We start from the raw sequence: 27,747 nt of genomic DNA on the forward strand, positions 1-27,747 counted from the left end.
TAGGTTTCTCCCTGTCCCTGAAAGTAGACTCATCAAACTGACCACCTCGGAGTCCGTACTGACCACCTCGGAGTCCGTACTGACCACCTCGGAGTCCGTACTGACCACCTCGGAGTCCGTACTGACCACCTCGGAGTCCGTACTGACCACCTCGGAGTCCGTACTGACCACCTCGGAGTCCGTACTGACCACCTCGGAGTCCGTACTGACCCCAATGTTGCTTGTCTTTCAGGATATTCCCATTGCCATAGCGTTCAAAGCCATGGGTGTGGAGAGTGACCAGGAGATTGTGCAGCTGATCGGTACTGACGGCAGGACCATGGCAGCGGTGGGGCCCAGTCTGGAGGAGTGTCATAAGGCACAGGTCTTCACACAGAAGCAGGTCGGCTGGGAGTGGCATCGTTTCTTTTTCAACACTTAATTTGATTAAACAAATGTTACGACAGTACACAAAATGCAGATACAGAATGATACACAACTTGTACATTTTCTTAATTTGAATGTTTGATTCACTCATTGACAAGTGATTAAGATAATATATTTCTTCAGTTTGAGAAAGTTAGTCATGGTTACGTAATTAGCATTTTTATGTTGTAGCCACATCTTGATGGCAAATTATGCTTCAAGCAAAAAATAATTGATCAGTGTGCTACATTGGTATCATACTAATTTATAGAATACAACCGCCCTATATTTTTCATAATGGCACAAATTTTAAGGTATATTTATCCGAGGTACATAATACATTTATCGGTAGGTATCTGAAGGCTCCAATATAGATTTTAAAGATCTTGTACAAGTTGTAGGTGATGATTCTATTATGTTGTGGTGTATCTGTACCAAATTTATGCCATAATTTTGTATGATTATATTTTCTTATTGAATGATAGTTTTCCTTATGCACTAGGCTCTTCGGTTCATTGGCCTGAAAGTGCGACGTTCTCGGTGGGGCGGACCAAAGAGAACCCGTGTGGAGGAGGCTCGGGAGGTTCTACACTCCACCATCCTCGCACACGTGCCGGTCAGGGAGCCTTTCTAGGGTTATACTGTCTTTTTGACAGTTTTTAGTCTCTGATTTTTACAGGATACTTAAATCAAACATCTGAGCAAAATGAACACAAAGAAAATGATTTTAAAAAATCATCCTTTTGTGGACCCAAAAGCTATGACAGAAGCCGCACAGTTTAGTAGGTAACATTTACTAACTAGTTAAACACCAGGGTACATAATTCTACCAGGGTACATAATTCCACCGCCCTGAAAAGATACATCCAAACAGATCTCCATCCCACTGTCCCCCAGCTGTTTTGCAAAGTGGGGGATTTATGTAACCTACATGCAGATTAATGTTAATTATGCAATATAAGAGTTACTCATCAAGAAACTGGATAGATATATAAACGGTCAGACATTTTAGGTAACATCCACTACATTTCTTCAGTGACTGAAGGATCTGTAGTTTAATGTGTATCTAACCAAAAACTAAGAATTGATTATGTAAATGAAGTGAAGACAAATACTGTGACAGTTTTTTGGTGAAATACTTGTCTAACTACAGATCCTTCAGTCACTAATGAAACGTAGTTCTATCTAAATCATTTGACCATTTACAAATCTATCCAGCTGCTTGAGCAACTGTTACCTTTCGAATCTTATTACCCAGCTGCCGAAATTTCATCAATGTAAAAAATGTAGTAATGGGTAACAATTTGAAGTATTTATTTTGGGGCTAATACATGCTTTGATGCATGAATGAAGGAATGGAAAAATACATTGATAACAAGTTGGAAAACATCAAAATTTATGGTCATTCACAAAATGTTGATGATTTGGTAACAATCTGTAACTTTATCCAATATGCTTAAATGTGTGGATAATTGATCTTTTCCAAAATACTTTGTGTATCTTTGCTTATTTCCATACTTGGTGCCATTGCAGGTGGTCAAGTTTAACTTCAGACTAAAGTGTGTGTATCTGGCACTGATGGTGAGGCGAGTTGTTCAGGCACAAGCCCAGGACAGAGTGGACGACCGTGACTACTACGGTAACAAACGTCTGGAGCTGGCGGGACAGGTGGGCCTTACTGTGTCACTGTCAAGGTCATGTGTTGAATTGGATCCAAGTTTAGGCAATTTTTGACATGATCACAGAGGTGTGGGATGTCCATACAGAACGTAGCTCAATTGGCTTCTGGTTCCAACTATTATAGTCGCTAAATGGGAGACCCTGGTTCAATCCTGGGTCAGGACATCTTGTTTTGGGGATGCACCCATCTTTCGGAAGGGGTGTAAAATGGGGTCCCGTGTTTGAGGAGGTGCCTCGATCAGGCCCTTTAAAGGGGAGGAGTGAGCAAAATATGCCCTGCTACTGAAACAGTGCAAGGGAACTTGCGGCGGCCCTATATGTCCATGACTAGGCCCTACATGTACAGGGGTCTGAATGAATGAACAAACGATGGTCACAAAGGTCGGAGTCTGATCCACTTCCAGTTATCATATAAGAGGCTACATCTGCACAAGTCATGTATATATCAGAGTCTGTAGGTCACATGCCTATTTTCACATTCTGAAGTCCTAATAGTTTCTCTTTTACAGCTGCTAAGGAAAAAGTATAAGTGTTGAACTTAATTGCAAGTTGGCAACTGTAAAAAAAGAAACTGTTGGGGCTTGCTTGCAAAGTTGGTGTTTAACACCAAAGGGCGGTAATACTGGCTACACAGAACCAGATCACACAGACTAGCTGACAGAAAGAATTTCAGAATGCACAACTAGTAATGTATTCTAATATTAAGTACTGTTCATGATGACTGTCAATAAATGTAATTTCTCTGCTCTTACAGCTTCTAGCTCTGTTGTTTGAAGATCTCTTCAAGAAGTTCAATGCAGAGGTATGTATAATCCTATAAGACTTTTAACATTTCAGTGGAAGGCAAGAATTAATTTATAAAATTAATGAAACTTTTGAAAAAGCCTGATTGCTTGTGTGACATGAGCCTTACATGACTGAAAGGAAAGCTTCACAAAAAATTGAAAATAACTATGCTATGCTTAATATATTACAAAGTCAAATTCTTACTTCAAGTTGTTTCACATAAGTCTGCATAGTTTTGGGATCTTCCACCATTTGCAACTTATGCCGTGCTGACGCCTTCTCACCTGATAATTATTGTACACTGAACACTGATGTCATATAATTCAATCATCATATGTGAAAAATCTAGAGCCCTGACATCATATAATTCAATTATCAGGAGAGAAGGCGTCAGCACGGCATAAGTTGCAAACTGTGGAAAATCCAAGAACTATGACGGACTTATGTGAAACAACTTGAAATAAGAACTTGACTTTGGAATATATTAAGCATAGCAGAGAAGGATTTTATACTATGTACCTACTACTTAACATGTAATTCTGTTTGCTAAATAGGAATGCTGCTACCTCATATATGTTAAGTAGCATATTAATGTGCATCAGTGACTTTTTTTGAAGTATTATTAAAATTTCTACCCTTAGCTGAAGAAGATCGCAGACCAGACCATCCCCAAGCCTCGTGCAGCGCAGTTTGACATCGTGAAACACATGCGACAAGACCAGATCACCAACGGTCTAGTTAACGCCATATCAACAGTAAGCACAGTTTCAAATCGTGAACACACACATTAAGGAGTCATTGTCACTCTATATCAAACTTTCGGTTTTTCTATCTCGATTGTGCTTTGTTTTCGATTTCTAGTTGCTCGTGGCACATGTAGGTAGCCTCAACGTGCTTGTGAAGCCCCCTGGCAGCTTTCTTACCAGATGTTTCTGTTGGGGACTTTAAAACAGGATGTGTCCAGAAGAGATTAATAGATTTTCATGTCCTGTATAATGATATTATATTATGTACTTCAGTAGCATTTCCCTTGTTGATGGACAGATATACCAGCATTTGTCATACTTGAACCCAGATCAAAAATACTCTAAATTGATACATTTCGTCTAAACCTAAGGACTGATGCTTAATACATTGTACATTGTATTTCCCAACTGCTGCATTCAATTTATCACTGTACCTAACATGAACATACATGGTAGTGATCCTCGTTATACTTAGGTTTTCATTTCAGAACCAGTGCCCAGCCTGGCAGATTGCATACACACAAAGAAAACATACGAAATCTAAAAGAAAAAAGTCATGAGCTTAGTCTATACAATGTATATTTTTTTAATCATAGTCTTACACACTTTTCTTTCTCGTTCTGCAAAGAGCCTGACCGGGCCCAGGGTTCGAAATATGTCCCTAGATATATAAGGGCCAAAGATGCTGATGACTGACCCGCTGTATTTATTGTGTTGTCCAGGGAAACTGGACAGTAAAGCGGTTTAAGATGGACCGAGCAGGAGTGACCCAGGTCCTGTCACGTCTGTCCTTCATCTCAGCACTGGGCATGATGACCAGGATCTCCAGTCAGGTAGGACTGCACAGAGCTGGGCTTCATGTTTAATAAACTTGCTATCCACTTGATTGTCAGAGTAATGACTGTTACTTTGAATGTGTACAAGTACATGTTTGATTCCTGGCATTCCTGGCCAGACATTGTGTCCTTGGGAAAGGCACTTTACACGACATTTCTCACTCAACCCACTGATCTGAAATCATACTTCCAGCTCTTGATTCTTTTCTGATCTTCTCACCAGGTGATTACATTAATCAGTAACTTTACCCCTCATGACATCACAATGAACTCGACAGCCGGCTCGGAATCTTACAGCATGGCTTGTGAAAAACATTACTTGATGAGCAAACAGTGCTTAGTTATCATGATTACATTCATTTAAAAGACATAACAATATTGATTTTATTTGCTTCTCAAAAGAATGTTCTTTCCGAACTGCAGTGAAAAGTTCCAAACTGGCTGCCATGTTCATTGTGACGTAATGAGTGGTCAAGTCACTGATTAATGTAATTACCTGGTGGGAAGAATCAAAAGATAGACGTATGATGGTTTGATGTTCAATAACATCCAAATTGTGTATATTTTGTGCAAGATTAATGTCTAATGTTATTAAACAATATCATTATGGTTTATGTAATTTCAGGAAATTCTTAATTTTGATGTCATTTGTGTCTTATACACTTTGATAGCAATACATTATTAATCATAGCGATGTAATATAAACATAGTACATGGTACATGCTTTTGTACCATAGCCATAATTCAGGAAATTCCAATCAGAATTGTCGGAATATGATATGATGACAGCCTTGAATTTCATATTAGATGCGCAAATTTGTTCCTTTTGTTTCCTCCCTGTGTAGTTTGAGAAGACCCGTAAAGTGAGCGGTCCTCGCTCCCTCCAGCCATCACAGTGGGGCATGCTGTGTCCATCAGACACTCCAGAGGGAGAGGTAACATTCTACATTTGTACACCTTGAGGTGGTGTGTGTGTTTATGTGTGTGTGTGTGTGTTTATGTGTGTGTGTGTGTTTGTGTGTGTTTATGTGTGTGTGTGTGTGTGTGTGTCTTCTGAGTCTGTGTATACCTGACAATGTGTGTACCTGTGTGTATGTATGTGTGTCGTAGTCTGTGTGTACCTGACAGTGTGTGTACCTGTGTGTGTGTGTGTGTGTGTTTGTGTGTGTGTCTTCTGAGTCTGTGTATACCTGACAGTGTGTGTACATGTGTGTATGTGTGTGTCTGAGTCTGTGTGTACCTGACAGTGTGTGTACCTGTGTGTGTACCTGTGTGTGTACCTGTGTGTGTGTGTGTGTCTTCTGAGTCTGTGTATACCTGACAGTGTGTGTACATGTGTGTATGTGTGTGTGTGTGTATGTGTGTGTGTGTGTATGTGTGTGTGTCTGAGTCTGTGTGTACCTGACAGTGTGTGTACCTGACAGGTGTGTGTGTGTGTGTGTGTGTGTGTGTGTGTGTGTGTGTGTGTGTGTGTGTGTGTGTACCTGACGTGTGTGTCTGACTCTCCTGTACTCCATCTGTTCTGCAGGCTTGTGGACTTGTGAAGAACCTGGCCCTGATGACCCACATCACGACTGACTCTGAAGAACAGCCCATCCAGAGACTGGCCTTTAACCTGGGTGTAGAGGTCAGAGGTCATGTTCTTCAACTGGCTTTACAACCATGTCCTTAACACTAACAGACATGTTTACTTGTTTCTTGAGTGAAATACATGTAGTTGCACCTAGGGGTGGATACCGGTTCGGCTCGACCAGGTTCGAGTCCAGGTTCAGGTCCAGAGTCCAGGTTCTGATCCTGTTTACTTGTTATATTAGCAAAAAACGTAATATCAAACCAATATTTTGAATATTGCACTTATTTTGAAATTTCAATGCTCTTTTTGTCAGTGACTAACAAGCAGAGTGACTTAGAACACTTTTTATTGCATCAAAACATAATTAGTTGCCTTAGATAAAATATTCAGAGTCCGAAATAAATTCAATAAAACTAATGAAGAAAACAGATCTTGATGCATCAGGGCTCCAAACTAACTTTTAGACCTAGGAGCACTGTGCAAAAATCTAGGAGCACCACTAGAAAAAATTGGAAGAACAAGCAAAAGTCTTGGCCATATCATTGAAGACACTCCTATTATTCAATGTTAACAACTGGGAATTAAGTATTTGAATAGATTATACAAGATAAAAGCCTACATTGATGGTGCAGAAAAATTGGCAATTTGATTCATTCAATAGCTTCCTACATACTAAATGATATTACATGTAGTATGAGGGATTTTCCAAAAAATTGGGCATAGGTTCCCCGGCTGGTCCCTATCCGGAGGCCACGGTGCCTCAAGTTCAACATGTTGAAAAATACACAATGATATTTTTTACTTGGAACAAGGCAAGTAATGATTCACATAACATGGAATGATAAATAAATAGATAACTCTAAAACTTATCTATTGGTTTCATGACCAAAACAAATAAAGTCACATTCCATAATTTGAAACTTCACTGCTAGCTGCTGGCATCAAGTTCAACATTTTTACAGGCATTTTTCGTGAAGAACAATTTATACCAGATGGTTATAACGGTATAGATACAAGAATTTCAAAGTAAAAATTGAATCTTAACCCTGTCTCTTTAAAAGTTGATAAGGTTTTGAAATGTGGTATGAACTCAACTTGAAGGTAATTATAGTAAATGTAGACAGACATCCTTTGACAAAAATGCCATGTACAATGAAGAAGGCTCCGGTACATGAATCTGTCCTTTTTGTATTCCAGAAACCCTGCTTTGGGGGCTGTGGATACCTTTGACACTTTACATCCTTGGTTCTCAGACTGATGGAACTTGATTTCAAATACTTGATTTTGGAAGAAAACAAGATGAAAACAGACCTGTAGGGCTGGGAGGGAAACCTGACTCTGACTCTATTCACTCCTTGAAACTATATAAAGACTTTGTGTAATGAGCTACAGCCTACAATCTTTCAATTTTTATTTGAAAACCAAAAATGTATTGGTCACCATGCGGGCGTCTCACCAGACTGCACCAACTTGGGAGAGGCAGTCGCAAACTGGCTCAAACCAGCAGCAGCAGCTCCAAGTTCAGCTGCCAATTTGACACCTGAAATTGCAACTTTTCTTTTTTTTAATGAGCACAAATCGGCACAAATCGGCAAAATCACTGCATATCTTTTCGCGATGAAGCTTATAAACACTGTACATTGGTTGCTAATTTAGTAGGAACCCCCAGATGATGGGGAACATAAGGCACTATAAACCAGATAGTGAGTGAGTGATTGAGTAGCAACACTGGGATAATTTCCAATAAACTATTTTGTTATCTGATTTGGGGCCAAACTGAGACTTTCCCAGCACGACCATTTTGTTTGTAGGAGTTATGTATTTTACCCGTGCATCGCATGGCAGTGTGTCCGAATGGGAAAACTGGCAGCACAGTTTGCCGCAGTCCAGTGTGATACCTGCTTTACCATCATCATATGCTTGATACATCAGTCACTAATACAACTGGACATATTTTCTACTGTTGATCTGCACCCAGGACGTGCACCTGTTGTCAGGTGAAGAGCTGAACTCCCAGGACTCGTACCTGGTCATGTTGAATGGGAACATCCTGGGCGTCATCTGTGACCACCAGCATCTCATCAAGTCATTCCGGAAGATGAGGCGCGCCGGCTACATCAACGAGTTTGTCTCCATCTGTCCCAACCACGAGCACAGATGTGTCAACATCGCCTCGGATGCCGGCAGGGTCTGTCGGTAAGGCTCAGCAGTGGTCCAGCCAGTCAACAGTACTGTAATTCTTGAAATTGTTGTGGTGGTTTTATGTTAAACTTTGTGTTTTTTGAGGTGACTGCTCCAAGTTAAAGCCAACGCAAAAAATGTCTGTTCTGCCTTCTGCCTGCCTAGTACCCCCTCGTTTCAACTGCAGACTTAGAATAAATCCACCTTGAACTCTCCCTTTGCTCCCTACAGCAAAAATAAATCCCAGCAAACTCTAATCCATTTACTGTATGCAAAGAGCTACATTGTAGTTACGGTAGATTAATTTCAGTTTGCAGTGCCTAGATTTTGCAACACTGAAAATCAAAAGTTTGCAGTATCTTAACAGGTCATTCAGTGTGAAATGACCAGCTGCTGCTGCCCATATATGCGCAGCATGCCTACGAAGCTGTGTTATGCCCAAAAGCTGCATTTTACCAGCTGATACAGAAACCCACACACTCAGACAGACACGCAGACAGACAGACAGATGCGCCAAAAATGATTTGATCATGATAGTTCTTTGCAGAGGTCATAAATTATCTTGCTTGTAGTATGAAGAATGATACATTTGTCCGAACTTTTGTAAGTTACTTTTATCCTAATATTAACTACCAAGACATGTACATGTATTTCTGTAGACCCTACATCATTGTGACCAACGGCAGGCCTATGGTGACTAACAGGCACATTGAAGAGCTGACCAAAGGCTACAGGTTAGTAGTATGAGGTTGTGTGAATATACAACTGTTTCCTGTCACAGTTACTGTAACTCTATGGTATGCTGTTCAAATATTTGGGACTGCGTTCTTGCCACAGCACCATCTAGTAACAAGAAGTAGCCATTACAGCCCTGCATAAGCTGACTGAAGAAGTAATTACATGTAAGATATTCTACTTTACAGGTACAAGAAAACTCCAGCATGCTGTAACATGATGAAAACAACTGCTGGCCATATAATGCCTTTTGCCACAAAACAGTTATTTTCCATGTATATTATTACCTTCGCCGAGAAGGTTATGCATAGGGTAGCGTTTGTGTGTGCGTGTGTTTGTTTGGATGTAACAAACAGCATAACTCAAGAAGGCTTGGATGGATTGTCAAGTTGATATTTGGTAGCTATAGATGGATAGGTCTTACTGAGACATAGAAATGATTAGATTTTGGGTCCCCTAGCGGCTTGTTACAGTACTACAGCGGAACTTCCTGTTTTGATATCTCGTGTTCTGGACACATGCTATGGTCCTGATTTTTTAGTGGTAGATAGCTCTTTGGACAGAGAGTAAGTGGTGTAGGTTTTGGCCCCCTAGTGGCTTTTTTGGAACTGCAGGAGCAGGTTTTGCTTCAGACTTTGAAAGGGAATAACTCAAGAAGGGCGCGATGGATGGTCATGATTTTGGTAAGTGATGATGACTATGATTAGATACTCATTATGCAAATCAGTATCTAATTTGCATAATTAATGAGGAAAGTTTATACATCCGCCAAATTCCATGGTAGGACTCTGAAACATGTGACATATGTAACTGAGGAGGAGAGAAATATAAATAGATATCAACTATGCAAAAAAATGAAGACCTCATTTGCATAATTGATGAGAAAATCTATAACTCAAGATTGGCTTGATGGATGGTCATGATTTTAAGGATGTAGATAGCTTACTTGATGCTTTGTATGATTGGATATAATTATGCAAATCAGATTCTAATTTGCATAACTAATGAGACAATTTTAAAAACCCACTGTGTTCCATGATATGACTATTCAAATATGTGACATTTGTAACTGAGGAAGAGAGGAATGTTAATAGATAGAAAATATGCAATTGTAGGCGTAATTTGCATAATTAATGAGAAACTACTATAATTACATACAGGTAAATGATGGCAATTTCATACTTGTGGCATTTGAAAGTTATTTGAATGTTAACATCGTTGAATCAAATTATGCTAATAAGGACCCCATTTGCATAATTGATGATAATTTTTTTTTACAAATGTTGGAATGGTTAGCATTTATTTTGTCAACAGCAGAAATCTTTAATTGAAAGTATATTCTAACAATGCTTGAGTCCATGATAAATGTTAGCATAACCTTCTTTGATAAGCTCATACGTATGGGAGTGCTTTATGATTGATGAGAAACACTCCTAGATACGTCAGTCATAAAGGTTAAAATCATTTGGCGAAGGTATGAGGTCGTGGAACTCTAGTTTTATATTTTCTTGCTAGCAAACTGTTTCACAAATTATTGTAAAGGTCCCTTAATTGGGGGCTGCGGATCATTTTTTACATGTGCAATAAACATGTAGATTTGTTAAAAAAACATCAAAACAATTGAGAAATCAATGAAATGTTTGGGCATTCAGTTGTTTGAAAGTAGCATCTTGTAACGTTTCAGAGCATTTGAAGATTTCTTGCGTGAGGGACTGGTGGAATATCTGGATGTTAATGAAGAAAATGACTGTAACATCACACTGTACGAGTCAGACATCACTAGGTGAGGGTGACCATTTGCTATACTTGTAATGATATTGTAAATGAATAAGTGACCAATTTCTTGTACAGTACTGTAACATGTCTCTGTGCAAAGTTTACATTATATATATACAAAAATGTTTTTTGTCCCTTTAAGGGATACATTGTATGACCCACCTGGAGATAGAACCCTTCACCATCCTGGGTGTGTAGGGACCCATCCCTTACACATGCTGTACAGATGTTATGTTTTCCCTACAGGGACATGACCCACCTGGAGATAGAGCCCTTCACCATCCTGGGTGTGTAGGGACCCATCCCTTACACATGCTGTACAGATGTTATGTTTTCCCTACAGGGACACGACCCACCTGGAGATAGAGCCCTTCACCATCCTGGGTGTGTGTGCAGGACTCATCCCCTACCCTCATCATAACCAGTCACCCAGGAACACCTACCAGTGTGCCATGGGCAAACAAGCAATGGGTCAGTAAATAAAGTACACGTCCTCATGATCACTGGGTATATGTTGTAACGACATCTCTTCTGCATACACAACTGCCATATTTATTTGGTCATTTAGTCATTGTTAAAATGTCCCAGGAACAAAGATAGAAACTGGAAGTTATGCTGCAGTTCCAATGTCAGCCACCAGGGGGCCCATAATCAACCTAAACTTTTGTCTTCCCACGACCTACTAGAGCCACATGCCAAATGTTCACAATCCACCCATATTAGGTTCTTTTGCCTGATCACAAATATCCTTAGACACAAACTGACACATGCACACACCCAAAACAATGCCTCTGTTTTTTAAGCAGTTAACAAAGCTGGTTTCTATGATGACATAGTTTCAGGCTATTCCACAATTGTGTCACACCATGCACCATGTATAACCTGTAGGTGCCATCGGGTACAACCAACACAACAGGATCGACACCCTGCTGTACCTGTTAGTCTTCCCTCAGAGACCCATGGTCAAGACTAAGGTAGGTGGCACAGTAGTGTGATATCATCTCCAATTTTAACTTATGAGCTTTTCCCTGCTGTAGCACTACAATGGTTCTGGGGTTAGGTAGCAGGGGGAGGGTTGAACAAGATGAAGACAACTAAGTACTGCAAGTAAAATGTAACAGTAACAGATGAGGGCAATGCAGGGCTGTCTTTAGCTTTGAATATTTTTCTGTTTTACTCATTTATAGGGAGCCCATGGTGTTAAGTTTCGTTGTTAAATCTGTCCTTTTAACAAATTTTCAGTATTTTCATATCATGAAGTTCAGATTTTTTGGACAGAAGAGGGTGAAATCTCCGTACATCCCAACAAACACTTCTGTACGGACGGAGGGACCAGCCCTGAAACAATATGAACGTTCTGCCAAAAAAGATATTGTTGAATGTACATTGTATGTTTTACATGTAGCAGGAAGACATATAAGCTACATCACATGATAACGTGATATAAAAATGAATGAATGATTTATTGCACAACAATTGCATCAGTGACAATGTATGGCAAATTACAGACAACATAGGTAACAATCTAGTTCTATACATGTATAAGAATATACTACTTACTATAATACTATATCCAGTGTGATCTATGGCCATTGCAACATGGAACTTATACAGACTAAGGGTTGTTTTTCTAGGCTAATTGTAATCTAAGGAAATTTCTAATTACTATAAAGCTACATCAAATGCAATCTACTTTAATTACAACGTGGAGCTATATCTAAATTGCAGACATCGTGTTGCGTGTTTCTAGTCTAATTTGCGACTTTACATTTGTCAATTCTCATTCAGGAATGGTACAGTTTCGTTTTTGCATAGCGTGGTAGATATATTATATAATGGCTATATATTATAAAGTCTTTCATTTGGGAATTGCAAATTTGTCAGTTTGTGACACATAGCAAACATAATTTCAGAATATAATATGTTAAAGGTAGTTTTGTTCAGTGCTGACTTTTGTACAGGGATTAGTGAGGTTGTCTTGGACAAGTGACTCTTGTAGATTGGTGGAATTTGAGGGGTTCAATATACATTATATAGTATATGTCACAGTAGAGATTGGAATCCACTAGAGTCCGGAACTCTACTAGACGAGTACTAGTAGAGATTCTACAGTGTACTGGATTCTGGACTCTGCTGGATTCCAATCTCTACTGTGCCATATGTCATACACACTACCAAAAATCTTTTTTCTTATTTTTTCTTATTTTTCTTGTTTTCTTATGTTGAGAAAGATTTTCTTATACTAAGGAAAAACAAGAAAATTCAAGAAACCTTCTGGAAAGTCTTGTCTATGTCGATTCTTACACAGAATTTACCAAGAAAGTTCAAGAAAATATTTCTAGCATGCTGTTTTCAAAAAAGAATTTTCTAGAAAAAGAAGAAAAATTTGCTTTCTCTGGCTTAATAGAAGATTTGCTTTTTGTTTCGTCAAATTTGTATTCTTACAGATTCTTCCCATAAGTTATTTTTTCTTGAAAATTTGATTCTACTAGAATTATTTTCTTGAACTCTCTTGGTTTAAGTTAAATTAAGAGAAAAATTCTTAGATGCAATAATTATCATTCTTTGTGCTTGATACAGGGATTCTTGTATACAGAATAATATCCTTGCTGACAGAAACATTTTCTTTGTAGAAGGAAAAACAAGAAAAATAAGAAAAAACATTTTTGGTAGTGCATTGTTTCTCAGCTTCTGTCTTTCTGTTAACTTTTCTCATAATGATATTGTATAATTTTCATTCAACTGCAGCTACTGTTTTGATGAGCCTTTGATCTTTATGAAGAGATTATCTGTTCTGCAACTAAACAGGTGCTTTTGAAAAAAAAGCTGGATTTTGGGCCCAGGGAAAAAAGTCTTTGCATGAGGGTTATATTTGTAAGTCCGGAGGCTCCAAAACCTGGTATTGTGCTAATTGGGGTTTCCATATTAAAAACTGACCAAATTCAATTGATCAAAAAAAATTAGTACAATATCTAAGAAATTCAAGAAACTAGTTTGCTTGTAACATTAGGCCACAATCTATAATAAGTAGTCAATTCACAAAAAAAGGCCCCGCAATTTGGTTTTTGACGCCCTGCCGGTAACTGAGCGTGCACATCAGCTAAAGATTCTAACACAAAGTTTCTTGATTTTTCATGACCAGACCATAGAGCTGATAGACTACGAGAAGCTCCCAGCCGGTCAGAACGCCACAGTAGCAGTCATGAGCTACAGCGGGTATGATATAGAAGACGCTCTCATTCTGAACAAGTCATCTGTAGACAGAGGTCAGTACATTGTTTTGTACATGAAGTATATCTACATTTTTAGAACAGAAGACATATAATGTAAGATGTTATACCTTCAAGTTGTCAAAATCAACCAGTTTGATAATCCGCTACCAATAGTTGGCATCTCTCTTTCTGTCATTTCTGGCCAATGTAGGATTCGGACGCTGCTTGGTGTATCGCAAACAGAACTGCACATTAAAACGATATTCCAACCAGACATTTGACCGCGTCATGGGCCCCATGGTGGACGCTGCCACGAGGAAACCCATCTGGAGACACGAGATCCTGGATGTGGACGGCATCTGTGCACCAGGTGGGCAGGGACGGCTGTTACAGGCACATTTGTTTTCGGTTGTTTTTTCACACAGGATAGAACAGAAAGTACAATTTCAAGAAATGTCAGATAGAAATTGCTGTCTTAAGACAGACCAAACTGATCTATACATGTACGTGGTCTCCCCGTCTAGCTATTGTCATACAATTTGATATTTAGGTAAAGCTGATGAAACAAATGAATGGCTAACAAAAATAATTGAAACGACAGTTACTGAATGAGAGCAAACAATTAGCAATAAATCAGCAACTCAAGTGAATACATAACAACTGATAATTAGAACAACTAAAGAGAAAATTGAATGACAACAGATACATAATATAACATTGCTGAATAGATGCAATAACTTACAAAGGATTGTGAATAAATTAATCAAACTAATGACTAACTACAAATAACTAATACAATCGACAAGAAACTAATGATTAACTACTGATAACTTTAACAGATCTACATTGTCAGGTACATGTACATTTGTACATTATGGAACAGGATTTTTAAGTTAAAGCTCCATTACAACAGAAAAGAGTGGACTCTCATAATTCTGCCAGGTACTGGTACTTAACTGTGAATTTCATAGAGACATGCTAAATAGATGCAACATTTAAATGATTCCTGAGGTATGTGACTTCAGATATATGTTTCCCCATTCTAGAGAAGGCCTTAATCAGTCTAAGAAGAATATTAGGGAAGAGCATCATTTGGGTGCACAAAAGATGCATAACTTTCAAAATCAAACAAAAGCCATAATGTTATATAAAAAGTTGAGCACAGATTTCTAGAATCTACAATCTAAATTCGTGCTGGGGTCTTCGATTGATTAATTTATCTTCAAGTTGATGATTAACTATTGCATTATTCGAAAAGCCATCATCGATTGATTTGTATCGTAGAATAAAGTTTTTCATCTTGACGGTGTTTCTGAAAGCACTTCAGGCCCACAATATGAAAGTATGACCAGAAATTTTCTTTACTGTCAAAGTTTTGCATTTCTACATGTTATACCTACCTTGGCCATTAGGGGGCGCTGTTGAGTGAGCCCTGCTTCCTGACCAAGACTTATTGTATGAACATTGCCAAAACAAGTTCGAGTGTCTCGGACACGGAAATTTCAGACTGCGGAGCTGATTGTGACAGGTGTGCAAAAAGGAGCAATGCTGATTAGAAGAAATCTTGGAGAAATTCCTTACCTTAGGGATCAGGAACTAAACTCATTTACATCTTCCTGGCGGGTTCAAGCAAAAGTCATATGATTGTTATTACCTTCGCCGAGAAGGTTATGCAAAGGGTAGCGTTTGTCTGTTTGTCTGTCTGTCTGTAGTGGACCAGAATAATTAAAGAACGCCTAGATGGATTGTTTTGATATTTGGTATGTTGGTAGGTTTTGATGAGACCTGAAAACGATTAGATTTTGGGCCCCCTAGCGGCTTCTTACGGTACTGCAGCGGAACTTCCTGTTTTGATATCTCGTGTTCTGGACATGCTATGGAACTGATTTTTGAGTGGTACATAGATCTTTGGACAGAGAGTAAGTGGTACGGGTTTGGGCCCCCTAGTGGCTTTTTCGGAAGTGCAGGAGCAGGTTTTGCGTCTGACTTTGAAAGGGAATAACTCAAGAAGGGCTTGATGGATGGTGATGATTTTTGGTAAGTAGATAGCTTGAGTGATGATGTACATGATTAGATACTTCTTATGCAAATCAGTATCTAATTTGCATAATTAATGAGGAAAGTTTATACATCCGCCAAATTCCATGATAGGACTCTGAAACATGTGACATATGTAACTGTGGAAGAGAGAAATACTAATTGATATGAACTATGCAAATGAAGACCTCATTTGCATAATTAATGAGAAAATACTATAACAAGATGGCCTTGATGGATGGTCATGATTTTTGGTATGTGGATAGCTTGTGTGATGCTTAGTATGATTGGACGATAATCATGCCAATCAGATTCTAATTTGCATAATTAATGAGGCAACTTTAAAAATCCAGTTTGTTCCATGATATGACGATTCAAATTATAACTAAGGAAGAGAGGACTGTTAATAGATAGAAAATATGCAAATGAGGCTGCATTTGCATACTTAATGACTACCTTGTATTATTCCACAAATGACGACAATTTTTTTCCCTGATTTTGTCATTTTCTTTTCTTTTTAACAGTCATCAAAACAATGTTTAAAGTTGTTCCTGGGATTATCTTTAGCACAGCTAGCGGGATTTAGAATGAGCTGTGTAATTATATATGTAAGGCAAGTTTGGGAGTAAAAGTCCCCGCTAGTGGCTACATGGACGGGTGCAGATTAACAGCATTAGATTACAATCATGTACCTGCACAACTCCAAATTTGTCAACACTAACCTACATTTTAGCTCTGAAGTAATATGGACAACAATAAGTACATTGTGTGGTGTATTACATTGATGACAGTATGGATCTTTTCATTATGGTTCATCTAAATTATACACTATGACAATGATAACAAATGATAGATACATAATAATTATCATTCAAAGGGAAAGCACGTACAGGTACAGGACGGAAAATATATAGATCTTAACATTTTGTTAACCTGTGCTTTGTAATTGTTTACAGGTGAGCGTGTACGGAACAAACAAGTGTTGGTAAACAAATCCATGCCCAAACAAACAATGAACCCTGTGCAAACTCCTGGTCAGCAGCCTGAGTACCAGGATGTACCCATCACGTAAGTACAAAACTGTATACCCATGAACCCCATACGCACCCCTGGTCAGCCTGAGTACCAGGATGTACCCATCACGTAAGTACAAAACTGTATACCCATGAACCCCATACACACCCTGGTCAGCCTGAGTACCAGGATGTACCCCTCACGTAAGTACAAAACTGTATACCCATGAACCCCATACGCACCCCTGGTCAGCCTGAGTACCAGGATGTACCCATCACGTAAGTACAAAACTGTATACCCATGAACCCCATACACACCCTGGTCAGCCTGAGTACCAGGATGTACCCATCACGTAAGTACAAAACTGTATACCCATGAACCCCATACGCACCCCTGGTCAGCCTGAGTACCAGGATGTACCCATCACGTAAGTACAAAACTGTATACCCATGAACCCCATACACACCCTGGTCAGCCTGAGTACCAGGATGTACCCCTCACGTAAGTACAAAACTGTATACCCATGAACCCCATACGCACCCCTGGTCAGCCTGAGTACCAGGATGTACCCATCACGTAAGTACAAAACTGTATACCCATGAACCCCATACACACCCTGGTCAGCCTGAGTACCAGGATGTACCCATCACGTAAGTACAAAACTGTATACCCATGAACCCCATACACACCCTGGTCAGCCTGAGTACCAGGATGTACCCATCACGTAAGTACAAAACTGTATACCCATGAACCCCATACGCACCCCTGGTCAGCCTGAGTACCAGGATGTACCCATCACGTAAGTACAAAACTGTATACCCATGAACCCCATACACACCCTGGTCAGCCTGAGTACCAGGATGTACCCATCACGTAAGTACAAAACTGTATACCCATGAACCCCATACGCACCCCTGGTCAGCCTGAGTACCAGGATGTACCGATCATGAACGCCATACACACTCCTTGCCATCACATTTTTTTAAGTACAAAACCGTGGGCACTGACAGTTGGATGTGTATGATTAGTAGGCCATATTGGGAATTAGGTAACTCACATTGTAGTTCAAGTAGCTAGTCACCGTAACAGAGACAGTGGGCATTATAAACCTCCTGGCACGTTTGACCAATTGCTGATGTCACGTATCTGTAATGACACGTGTCAATAAAGTCTCCAACATATTCCCGTCATTTTGTCACATTTCCACCATTAAGAAACGACGAAAAACGCAAAACGTGTAAAATCTGGTTCATTAATACGTCCCGCAAGTTAATATGCAAATAAGCCAGCGTAGAACGCTAAGAAATAATCGAATCGACCGTTACGGTCGGAGATCGAGCGTCATAGGAAAATCACCACAAATGATCAAACTTCAGAACGTTGCACGTTCGATCGCGTGTTCGGCGATGGTTCGATAAATAGTCGGACAAGTCAAGTGGTGGTGGGGATTGCGTATACAATTTTTTTAAGACGTCCGCACGATACTACAAAGTCGCATCCATACGTGATGAATATTGCTGTGCAGTGTAATAAGGTAGATTCAACTAATGATGTAGAAATATAATCAAAAACAAAGAATTTCGTTTTATGCTCATGTCACAATATGCCCCTTTAACACTGAACAGTAATTATAACTAGTCACCGTAGACTAGTGTTAGATTTATGACATCACGCCCTCCCTACAGGTACAAGGGGCCGGTGGACTCTTACGTGGAGACTGTCCTGGTGTCGTCCAACCAGGAGGAAGCCTTCCTCATCAAGATGTTACTGAGACAGACTCGCAGGCCTGAGATTGGAGACAAGTTCAGCAGCAGACATGGACAGAAAGGGTAGGCCGGGATATCTCTTAACAGTGATTGTCTTACAGAATTAGATGTAAACTTACTATCTGAAATCTGTTGTTACCTGTATGTTGCCTATCAGTATCCTATTGTAAGCTGGTGCAAACATGATTTGCCTTGCACATGCAGAAGTTTCTGAAGGACAATTTTCAACAAATGGGGCAAAATGCTATTAAATTCAGTAAAGAATGTAGCGTATATTTACCACACATTGTTATGTATTTGTTACCAATTACCAATTGATAGAGTTGTTAATAATACATTGTATGTAATGTCAAATCTCATATAGTTCGGCCTGGTTTAAGTCCCTAGCAGGCCCAGTGTTTTGCCCTTGGGAAAAGCACTTACAATGTAACACCAGTCCTGTTTCCTCACTGAGGAAGGGGAAAATGCTAGCTCCTCTTGAATCTAGGGATGTAAAGTACATGTAGGATACCCTGTGCTGTGTTTGAGGACAGGCACACTTCAAGCAGGTTAAGGATTTAAAGATGGTGTGTGTGCATCAAACCTTCACAGTCCTGACTTAGTCAGCTTGTACCTACTGTTAACCGGTGTGTTCCCTCTAAAGGCAGGTTATCCGTTTTGTGAAACAAAGAAAATTTTAGAGATTAAGGCCTTGATAACGCTGTTTTCTATGTGGCAGTCCTATAGGGTACGGGGCAGACTTATGAAAGTTGACATAACACATTCAGCATTTTGCAGATTGCTGTAATCTACAACATGATCATACATACTTTATGTTTCTGGTAGTGTGTGTGGCTTGATTGTGAACCAGGAGGACATGCCGTTTACTGACCAGGTAAGGATTCAAGTTGTGTTTTTGTCTGCAACAATAACTAGGCATAGAAACATTGTCAGCATTTAGATGTAATATTGCAACATACATACCAATACGACACTGAGGTAAATCGATTTTTTAATCTAATTGACAAATGAATGTACTATTTGTATGATCAGATAATATTGTCTTATAGCACAATACAATAATTTTTATATGTCAAGTATATATCAAATAGTAACCACACTGTGTTGAATGGTACACTAACAATGTGAGTTGATGTCTTCTATTCTATCATTTGCAGACAATGATCCCTAAATAATCTAAGCCTTAAATTTTTTTTTTTTTCAGGGAATTTGTCCAGACATTGTAAGTATTAAGTTTTCACAACATGCATGCTTTTATCAATGGCTTTCCTAACAAATTGTAGTAACACTACTAACTTGTAAATTGTGTTAGAACAATACAACAATGAGTTGTTGAGTTCATATTTCATTTTCGGCAATGAGCTGTAGTTAATTGGAGTTTAGTAATGCATTGATGAAGGTTAGACATCCAGGTGATAAGAATTATGCACTTACTCAACCAACTGGATAGACTTGAAATTGGAAGTGTTTGGAAGATGAATTTGAGGTACAGTCAACATCCTACTGTTTCACAGATCATACATGTGGGTCTGCATGTTTATGACTGAAGATTGCTACTGACCATGGATAATGAACCCCCTGGTTTCTTATTAATCCATGTCTTACCAGATAGAGGTGTCAAGTCCCATGTGTTTACTGTTCCATGTCTGCCCACAGATCATGAACTCCATCATGGTTTTTACTGTTCCATGTCTGCCCACAGATCATGAACTCCATCATGGTTTTTACTGTTCCATGTCTGCCCACAGATCATGAACTCCATCATGGTTTTTACTGTTCCATGTCTGCCCACAGATCATGAACTCCATCATGGTTTTTACTGTTCCATGTCTGCCCACAGATCATGAACTCCATCATGGTTTTTACTGTTCCATGTCTGCCCACAGATCATGAACTCCATCATGGTTTTTACTGTTCCATGTCTGCCCACAGATCATGAACTCCATCATGGTTTTTACTGTTCCATGTCTGCCCACAGATCATGAACTCCATCATGGTTTTTACTGTTCCATGTCTGCCCACAGATCATGAACTCCATCATGGTTTTTACTGTTCCATGTCTGCCCACAGATCATGAACTCCATCATGGTTTTTACTGTTCCATGTCTGCCCACAGATCATGAACTCCATCATGGTTTTTACTGTTTCACATATGGTTTTTACCTTTCTATGTCTGCCCACTGATCATGAATCCCATGGTTTTTACCGTACTGACGAGCCCCTGTTGAGTAAAATTTTACTGTTCCATGTAAACAAATCATGAATTACAATTTATGATTCTACCTTTTCATGTCTGCCCACAGATAATGAACCCCCATGGCTTCCCTTCCCGTATGACTGTGGGAAAACTGATGGAACTGCTGGCAGGCAAGGCTGGTGTGTTGGAGGGAAAGTTCCACTATGGGACAGGTAATAGGTGGTAGATTTTAATAATGAGCATAACACACTCAGATTACAATCATGTTTCCTCAGTAGATAAAACATTGGTGACACTGATGGCTTGTGGTTTGGCTTTTTGTCGCACAATCTGGAGGTCCAAGGTTTGAATGTCTAACAGGCGGATGATTTGCCCTTATCGTGAAATTGGGTACCTTTAAATTACTGCAACAGTTAGAGATGTCTTCTTGGATGGGATGTGATTCAAGCCAAAGGTCCACGAGCACATTAAAGAACCCACCTTCGATAAGGAGTCCATCTCATTTTGAGTCAATCAATCCAATTTGTCAAGTCTAATATAGCTTGTACTTGATACACCGAGCCAGTGTGTTAGACCTGGAGGCAGTTTATACAAGAGTCCTAGACTGTTGTTCCCATTGTTGCAGCGTTTGGTGGCAGTAAGGTGGCCGACGTGTGTGAAGAGCTGGTTCAACATGGCTTCAACTACCAGGGCAAGGACTACCTGACCTCAGGCATCACTGGGTAATGGAGTCAGAATAACTTGTTTCAGACAAAGCACTGTATGTCTTGAATGGATTGTTTGTGAAAGATTCATTCAGTGACTTCTCTAACGCAAAATTATGTCACAGCAAATATGGATTTCCGTGTGTTTTTCACAGTAATTTCAATCTGTACTACAGAATTGTTTCAACTGCAAACATGAAAAAATCTCCTTCCCCCCTCCTGCTCCAAAATGAAGTCCCCATGAAAATGAAAGACTTCAATGTACTTTTCAAAAGTATTGTAGTTATTTGATATAGTTACAGTACTTACTTTTACTCTTTATTTGTTACTGACTATTAATTTAAAAAGTATATTGTCATGATTTTACACTTTATGAGTAAATCCCAATACAGTTATGTCAATGTTTCACTTCACCTGCTTTAATTTGCCAAATGTGCGAGTAGGGAAGCCTGGTACTCAAGAGAACAAGAGGTCATGAGTTCAATTCCTGCCAGTCATTCCAGGCTATTTAAGTGCTAGAGAAATGTACACATGACTTTCCTTACTCCATCCAGCTGTAAAAATGGGTACCTGACTTTGGTTGGGGAGGTAAAAGGCGGTGGATGGAGATCTATAGAAGGATGGGCTCAGCCTTCAAATTCCAAGCCCTAGACACAGTGGATACCTTTACCTTAACCTGTATACCTTTTAGTAATCTTTGATGATTACATTTCAATAGGGAGCCCCTGAATGCCTACATCTACACTGGCCCAGTGTACTACCAGAAACTCAAGCACATGGTGCTGGACAAGATCCACGCTCGAGCCAAAGGGCCGCGCGCCGTGCTGACCAGACAACCCACCGAGGGAAGGTCACGGTCAGTAGTACCAAACAGAGTGCACATTTGATATTAGATTGAAGTACAATGTACTTCTGGTATATGAAATGTTTTATACATGATGTTAAGATATTCAATGTAAGATTTGAGTTGTAAACTGAAAAAAATCATACAGCTAAGGAAATATTCATGTTATTGTCAGCTTTTTGTTGAGCACCTTTGCAACATTTTAAAACATTTCTAGCACATTCGAGACATAATTTTCAGAAGTGCGCTGCTGTCAATCACTGTAAAGCAACACCACCTAGTCTGTAGCATGATGTTGATGGTTGCATGAATAATCCATATTTGAAGAGCCTGATTCCCTCAGATGGGGGATGCTCGCCATCAAGCTTCGCAGGCCGCTAAAGGCGCAATTTAATCAGGCTATCTTTCACCGTGTCCAAAATTTAGATGCCGTACACTTAAAAGTATTGGCTAGTCGTGATATTTGCTTGGAGTACAGAAAATGTTGAAAGTGTTTAATTGATATTATTATAATTAAAGTGGTCTGAAATTAGTACAGACTGACTGTTCTGTTGTTGTTGCTTGAAGGGACGGGGGTCTGCGACTTGGTGAAATGGAGCGAGACTGTCTGATTGGGTACGGTGCAAGGTAAGAATCATTTGCACACTTTATAGGCTTGTGAAACCTATTTCGCCCATAGATATTTGACTTTTTGTTGATAACAGTAGTTAAAATTTCAGAGATGTACAGAATAATTACAGTACAAGTCTAGGATTCAGCTGAGCTACCCCTGGGCCAATGATATGGTGTTTTCATTTAACTTACACAAAATAGCTTTTGTAAACTCAACTTCTGTACATTTTTTTTCTAATCAAGCAGACAACATGACAGTTACTTACCATTGTTTTATTGAAGGACCTTCAGAAAATGTAAACTTGCATTCCATGTTTATTTGTACACGACAGTAACAAGCCATGACTATCGGAGAGCTATGACCAAATTGAGATTTAACGAGATAATTAAAAACGGGAAGGTGCAACCAGAGAATGAAAGAATGTGCAAACTGTGTGTCAGGGGTGCATTTGAAGATGGAAGTGCATCTCTAACTAGTGAATGAAGAACATGACTAGTTTTTCAATACAGCACAATTAAGTCAAAATGCCAGAATACAGTAAGGGACACTGTATCTAACTATTCGATGCCAATATATTGAGTTATATGTGCTCTGTCAATTTGTCTACACATGTTTAAAAAGGGAAAAAGCAATGCAGACTAGACTGATAATGTATTTCTATGAATAGTGTATAACCAGGAGTGATCATCTGCACTGACAGACAGCCTTAAGCATATTGTGCATCTTACAATTAAATGTGTAACTACCTTCACTGTTGAGAAGTGCTATCAATAGCTTCTGATACAATTGTATACATTGTATAAAGCCCCTGTTACACATTCAGGACCTTCCCCTGACCACTACCCAACTAAGGTCAGCTGTGGGTTGGGAGTAGTCTAAAAATCTTAAGGCCACACCTATCTTTCCCGATGACTATATGAAAACCATTTCACAGCCAACTGAGCCCTGAGTGTTCCTGAATCAGCCGACCTTACTCCCAACCAACCATCCTGACTTCCTCACAGACCAACTGCCAACCACAACCGACCTTACTCCCAACCAACCATCCTGACTTCCTCACAGACCAACTGCCAACCACAGCCGACCTTACTCCCTACCAACCGTCCTGACTTCCTCACAGACCAACTGCCAACCACAGCCGACCTTACTCCCAACCAACCGTCCTGACTTCCTCACAGACCAACTGCCAACCACAGCCGACCTTACTCCCAACCAACCATCCTGACTTCCTCACAGACCAACTGCCAACCACAGCCGACCTTACTCCCAACCAACCATCCTGACTTCCTCACAGACCAACTGCCAACCACAGCCGACCTTACTCCCACCAACCATCCTGACTTCCTCACAGACCAACTGCCAACCACAGCCGACCTTACACCCAACCCTGGTCAAGGGAAGACTGAGAGTAGTTGGAAGACAAATGTATAACCTACATTTAGCACACTTACCCTGTTGGGCATGAATTGTTTTTGCAATAATAACAATCATTACTTTAATTCCATTATCACTGATTGAGTAATGTTGTGTCCTGCAGTATGCTCCTACTGGAGAGGCTGATGATCTCCAGCGACCAGTTTGAGGTGGATGTGTGCGGGGAGTGTGGGCTGCTGGGATACTCGGGATGGTGAGTATTGTATTGAATCAGGGATTGTAAGGGATGGAAGAAAATGGTGTTATGTGCTTAATGGTTAGAGTGTTTGGCCAAGAACCTAGAGGTCCTGGGTTTGAATCTCTTGACATGCACCAATGTTATGTCCTTAGGTAAGGCACTTGACACGACTTCATTCACTTGACTTAGGTTTAAATGAGTACCTAGCTTCGACTAGGGACGTCCCTCGGATAGGTTGATAAATGTATGTCACATTTTTTTAGGAGAGCCACACCTCGAGTATGTTCAAGAACCCACCACACTCGAAAAGAGTTTTAGTCTTTTCCAGTATGTTTCTGTATTTTTTTCTGTGTTTACAGGTACTCATGGTACTGTAAGTACTGTGTAACGTGTCCAGTCTGAAGATGCTGTAATGTTTTCTGTGTTTACAGGTGCCAGTACTGTAAGTCCTCCCGTAACGTGTCCAGTCTGAAGATGCTGTAATGATTTCTGTGTTTACTGGTGCCAGTACTGTAAGTCCTCCCGTAACATGTCCAGTCTGAAGATGCTGTAATGTTTTCTGTGTTTACAGGTGCCAGTACTGTAAGTCCTCCCGTAACGTGTCCAGTCTGAAGATGCTGTAATGTTTTCTGTTTTTACAGGTGCCAGTACTGTAAGTCCTCCCGTAACGTGTCCAGTCTGAAGATGCCATACGCCTGCAAGCTGCTGTTCCAGGAGCTTCAGTCCATGAACATAGCTCCTCGCCTCAAACTGGTCAAGTACAACGAGTAAAGAGGAAGAGAGAATCAGCACAACACTATCTACCTGCCTACGTACCTACCTTCCCACCTACCTGCCTAGTTCCTTAACCTCCAGGTTGTTGGGGGGACAAGGTAGATACATGTATGAAGATATCAGCACTCATAATACAAACGCTATCAGCCATATCTTTGGCTATGGATCGATGCCCCCATGGCTGTGTGTGAAGAGAATTCAGCTCAAAGTCCATGGTCATGGACTATATCATCTTTTCCATGCATGTTACGTCTGAGGCTGAATCTGACACTAATTATAATTTGGATATCAAATTTTGAATGACTTTGTTCTTCAGAGAATTGTATCATGCTGTTTGTTTTGTTTCATGAATTGAATACAAAATGTGTTATCATTTGCCTATCAAACTGGTACTAGAGACAGGGATCACATTTGTCGCACTATATGTTTACAACAGCTAAACTAAAGGTCTGTTCAAGATGTACTACAGATAAGATACAAACTAGAATTCCACGACCCCATTCGTTCGCCAAATGATGTTAACTTTCATGAATGATGTATTATAAAGGTTTCAATTTGATTATGCAAACAAGGTAACAAACAAGGATATCGTATGAGTTGATGATCCTTACCCAAATAACACAAGTTGTGGTCAGGTCAAAATACGGAAGTACTGTATTAGCAAAGAAGGCTAATATTTTCTTATCAGATATGCAAATGATGCTCTGGTTTGAATACTTACATTTGCATACACATGTAATTGATATATCAATCGGCATTACTCTCTATAAAGCAGTTGATATGTCTTGAGGTACCATCATGAAAAGCTAGCACTGCCCATATGTTCCAGCCTAGTCACAATGGTTACTAAAAGGTATGTCCATATGGTGTCCTCGTATATAGGTCGCCATTGTAAAATATGAAACATTGAAAGGGGATTTCAACTTTTCCTCATCATGCCACAGCAAGTTAATTTTATGGATGACATCCTCTGCAGACTCCAAATTTAGTGCGCGCGGGCGGAAAAAAAAGGCGAGCAAAAAAAACAAGACATCCACATACCATAAAGCGTGTAATAAGAATTGAAGCAATAAAACACGGTATTGTCCCTGCATTCAATAAAACATTAACTAACACTGATGTCAACATTAAAATCATTAAATTATAGAGTTAGATCCTGGTTTGTATAGCGCATCAAGACGGCAGAGACAAGGTTTCCTGTACACTGGGCACGGGAGTCTCCTGAGTCATGAGGAAGACTGACGGTGACAACATGTTGCTGGCTCTGCTCACTTTTCCTCAACTGAAGTTCTCTAGCTCTCTGTTCATTGCTGTCCCGACTGAATTGCTGTGCCTTAGAAATCTCTTCATTCTGTCTTCAACATACAGACAGCTAAACAATGGTCCACTCAAACCGGTTGACATTAGTTACTTCATCTGACCCTGTTATTGAATTTGTTAGTAGTTCACTTCATTCAAGAACAGCACATCGGATTCCACGTTGTTGATAATAATGGCACAGCAATTACCGTACATTACTATATCCTATTACAAGTATGGTATGGGGGCTGCACTGTGTCTTCCTGTAAGTTGGTGACAAGGAGAAATCTTGTTACAGCTTGCATGCACCATAATTACCTATGCCGAGAAGGTTATGCAGAGGGTAGCGTTTGTATGTATGTATGTTTGTAACCACCAGCATAACTCGAGAAGGCTTGGATGGATTGTCTTGATATTTGGTAGGTGGGTAGGTCTTGATGAGACTAGGAAATGATTAGATTTTGGGTTCCCTATCGGCTTGTTACGGTACTGCAGCGGAACTTCTTGTTTCGATATCTCGTGTTCTGGACAAGCTATGGAACTGATTTTTAAGTGGTAGATAGCTCTTTGGACAGAGAGTAAGTGGTATAGGTTTTGGCCCCCTAGCGGCTTTTTTGGAACTGCAGGAGCAGGTTTTGGTTCAGACTTTGAAAGGGAATAACTCAAGAAGGGCTTGATGGATGGTTATGATTTTTGGTAAGTAGATAGCTTGAGTGATGATGTTTACCTATGCCGAGAAGGTTATGCAGAGGGTAGTGTTTGTATGTATGTTTGTAACCACCAGCATAACTGGAGAAGGCTTCGATGGATTGTCTTGATATTTGGTATGTGGGTAGGTCTTGATGAGACTAGGAAATGATTAGATTTTGGGTCCCCTAGCGGCTTGTTACGGTACTGCAGCGGAACTTCCTGTTTCGATATCTCGTGTTCTGGACAAGCTATGGAACTGATTTTTGA

General features: G+C 39.8%; 1 protein-coding gene across 3 annotated transcripts in view; it reads left to right on the forward strand.

The window, feature by feature from the left end:
• The window catches only part of LOC136423460 (DNA-directed RNA polymerase III subunit RPC2-like), a 35,800-nt gene extending 8,786 nt beyond the window's left edge, over positions 1-27,014 (forward strand). The window contains exons 9-33 of one of the 3 annotated variants that reach the window (XM_066411605.1): positions 233-382; positions 908-1,021; positions 1,939-2,073; positions 2,840-2,887; positions 3,513-3,626; positions 4,340-4,450; positions 5,299-5,388; positions 5,982-6,080; positions 8,005-8,222; positions 8,867-8,941; positions 10,627-10,725; positions 11,062-11,189; positions 11,607-11,692; positions 13,861-13,984; positions 14,142-14,300; positions 16,924-17,035; positions 18,667-18,810; positions 19,573-19,621; positions 19,952-19,969; positions 21,051-21,156; positions 21,570-21,666; positions 22,367-22,504; positions 23,060-23,119; positions 24,643-24,732; positions 25,359-27,014. In XM_066411605.1, the coding sequence (XP_066267702.1) occupies positions 233-382; positions 908-1,021; positions 1,939-2,073; positions 2,840-2,887; positions 3,513-3,626; positions 4,340-4,450; positions 5,299-5,388; positions 5,982-6,080; positions 8,005-8,222; positions 8,867-8,941; positions 10,627-10,725; positions 11,062-11,189; positions 11,607-11,692; positions 13,861-13,984; positions 14,142-14,300; positions 16,924-17,035; positions 18,667-18,810; positions 19,573-19,621; positions 19,952-19,969; positions 21,051-21,156; positions 21,570-21,666; positions 22,367-22,504; positions 23,060-23,119; positions 24,643-24,732; positions 25,359-25,488 (2,694 nt within the window). In that variant the 3' untranslated portion in view covers positions 25,489-27,014. Of the gene's footprint in view, positions 1-232; positions 383-907; positions 1,022-1,938; positions 2,074-2,839; positions 2,888-3,512; positions 3,627-4,339; positions 4,451-5,298; positions 5,389-5,981; positions 6,081-8,004; positions 8,223-8,866; positions 8,942-10,626; positions 10,726-11,061; positions 11,190-11,606; positions 11,693-13,860; positions 13,985-14,141; positions 14,301-16,923; positions 17,036-18,666; positions 18,811-19,572; positions 19,622-19,951; positions 19,970-20,313; positions 20,356-21,050; positions 21,157-21,569; positions 21,667-22,366; positions 22,505-23,059; positions 23,120-24,642; positions 24,733-25,148 lie in introns of those variants that run through there. The other 2 variants (XM_066411606.1, XM_066411608.1) reach the window with 2 other exon arrangements.
• The last annotated feature ends 733 nt before the right edge of the window (positions 27,015-27,747 follow it).

The sequence above is a fragment of the Branchiostoma lanceolatum genome, chromosome 17 (genome assembly GCF_035083965.1).
Source record: "Branchiostoma lanceolatum isolate klBraLanc5 chromosome 17, klBraLanc5.hap2, whole genome shotgun sequence".
Taxonomy (NCBI): Eukaryota; Metazoa; Chordata; class Leptocardii; order Amphioxiformes; family Branchiostomatidae; genus Branchiostoma; species Branchiostoma lanceolatum.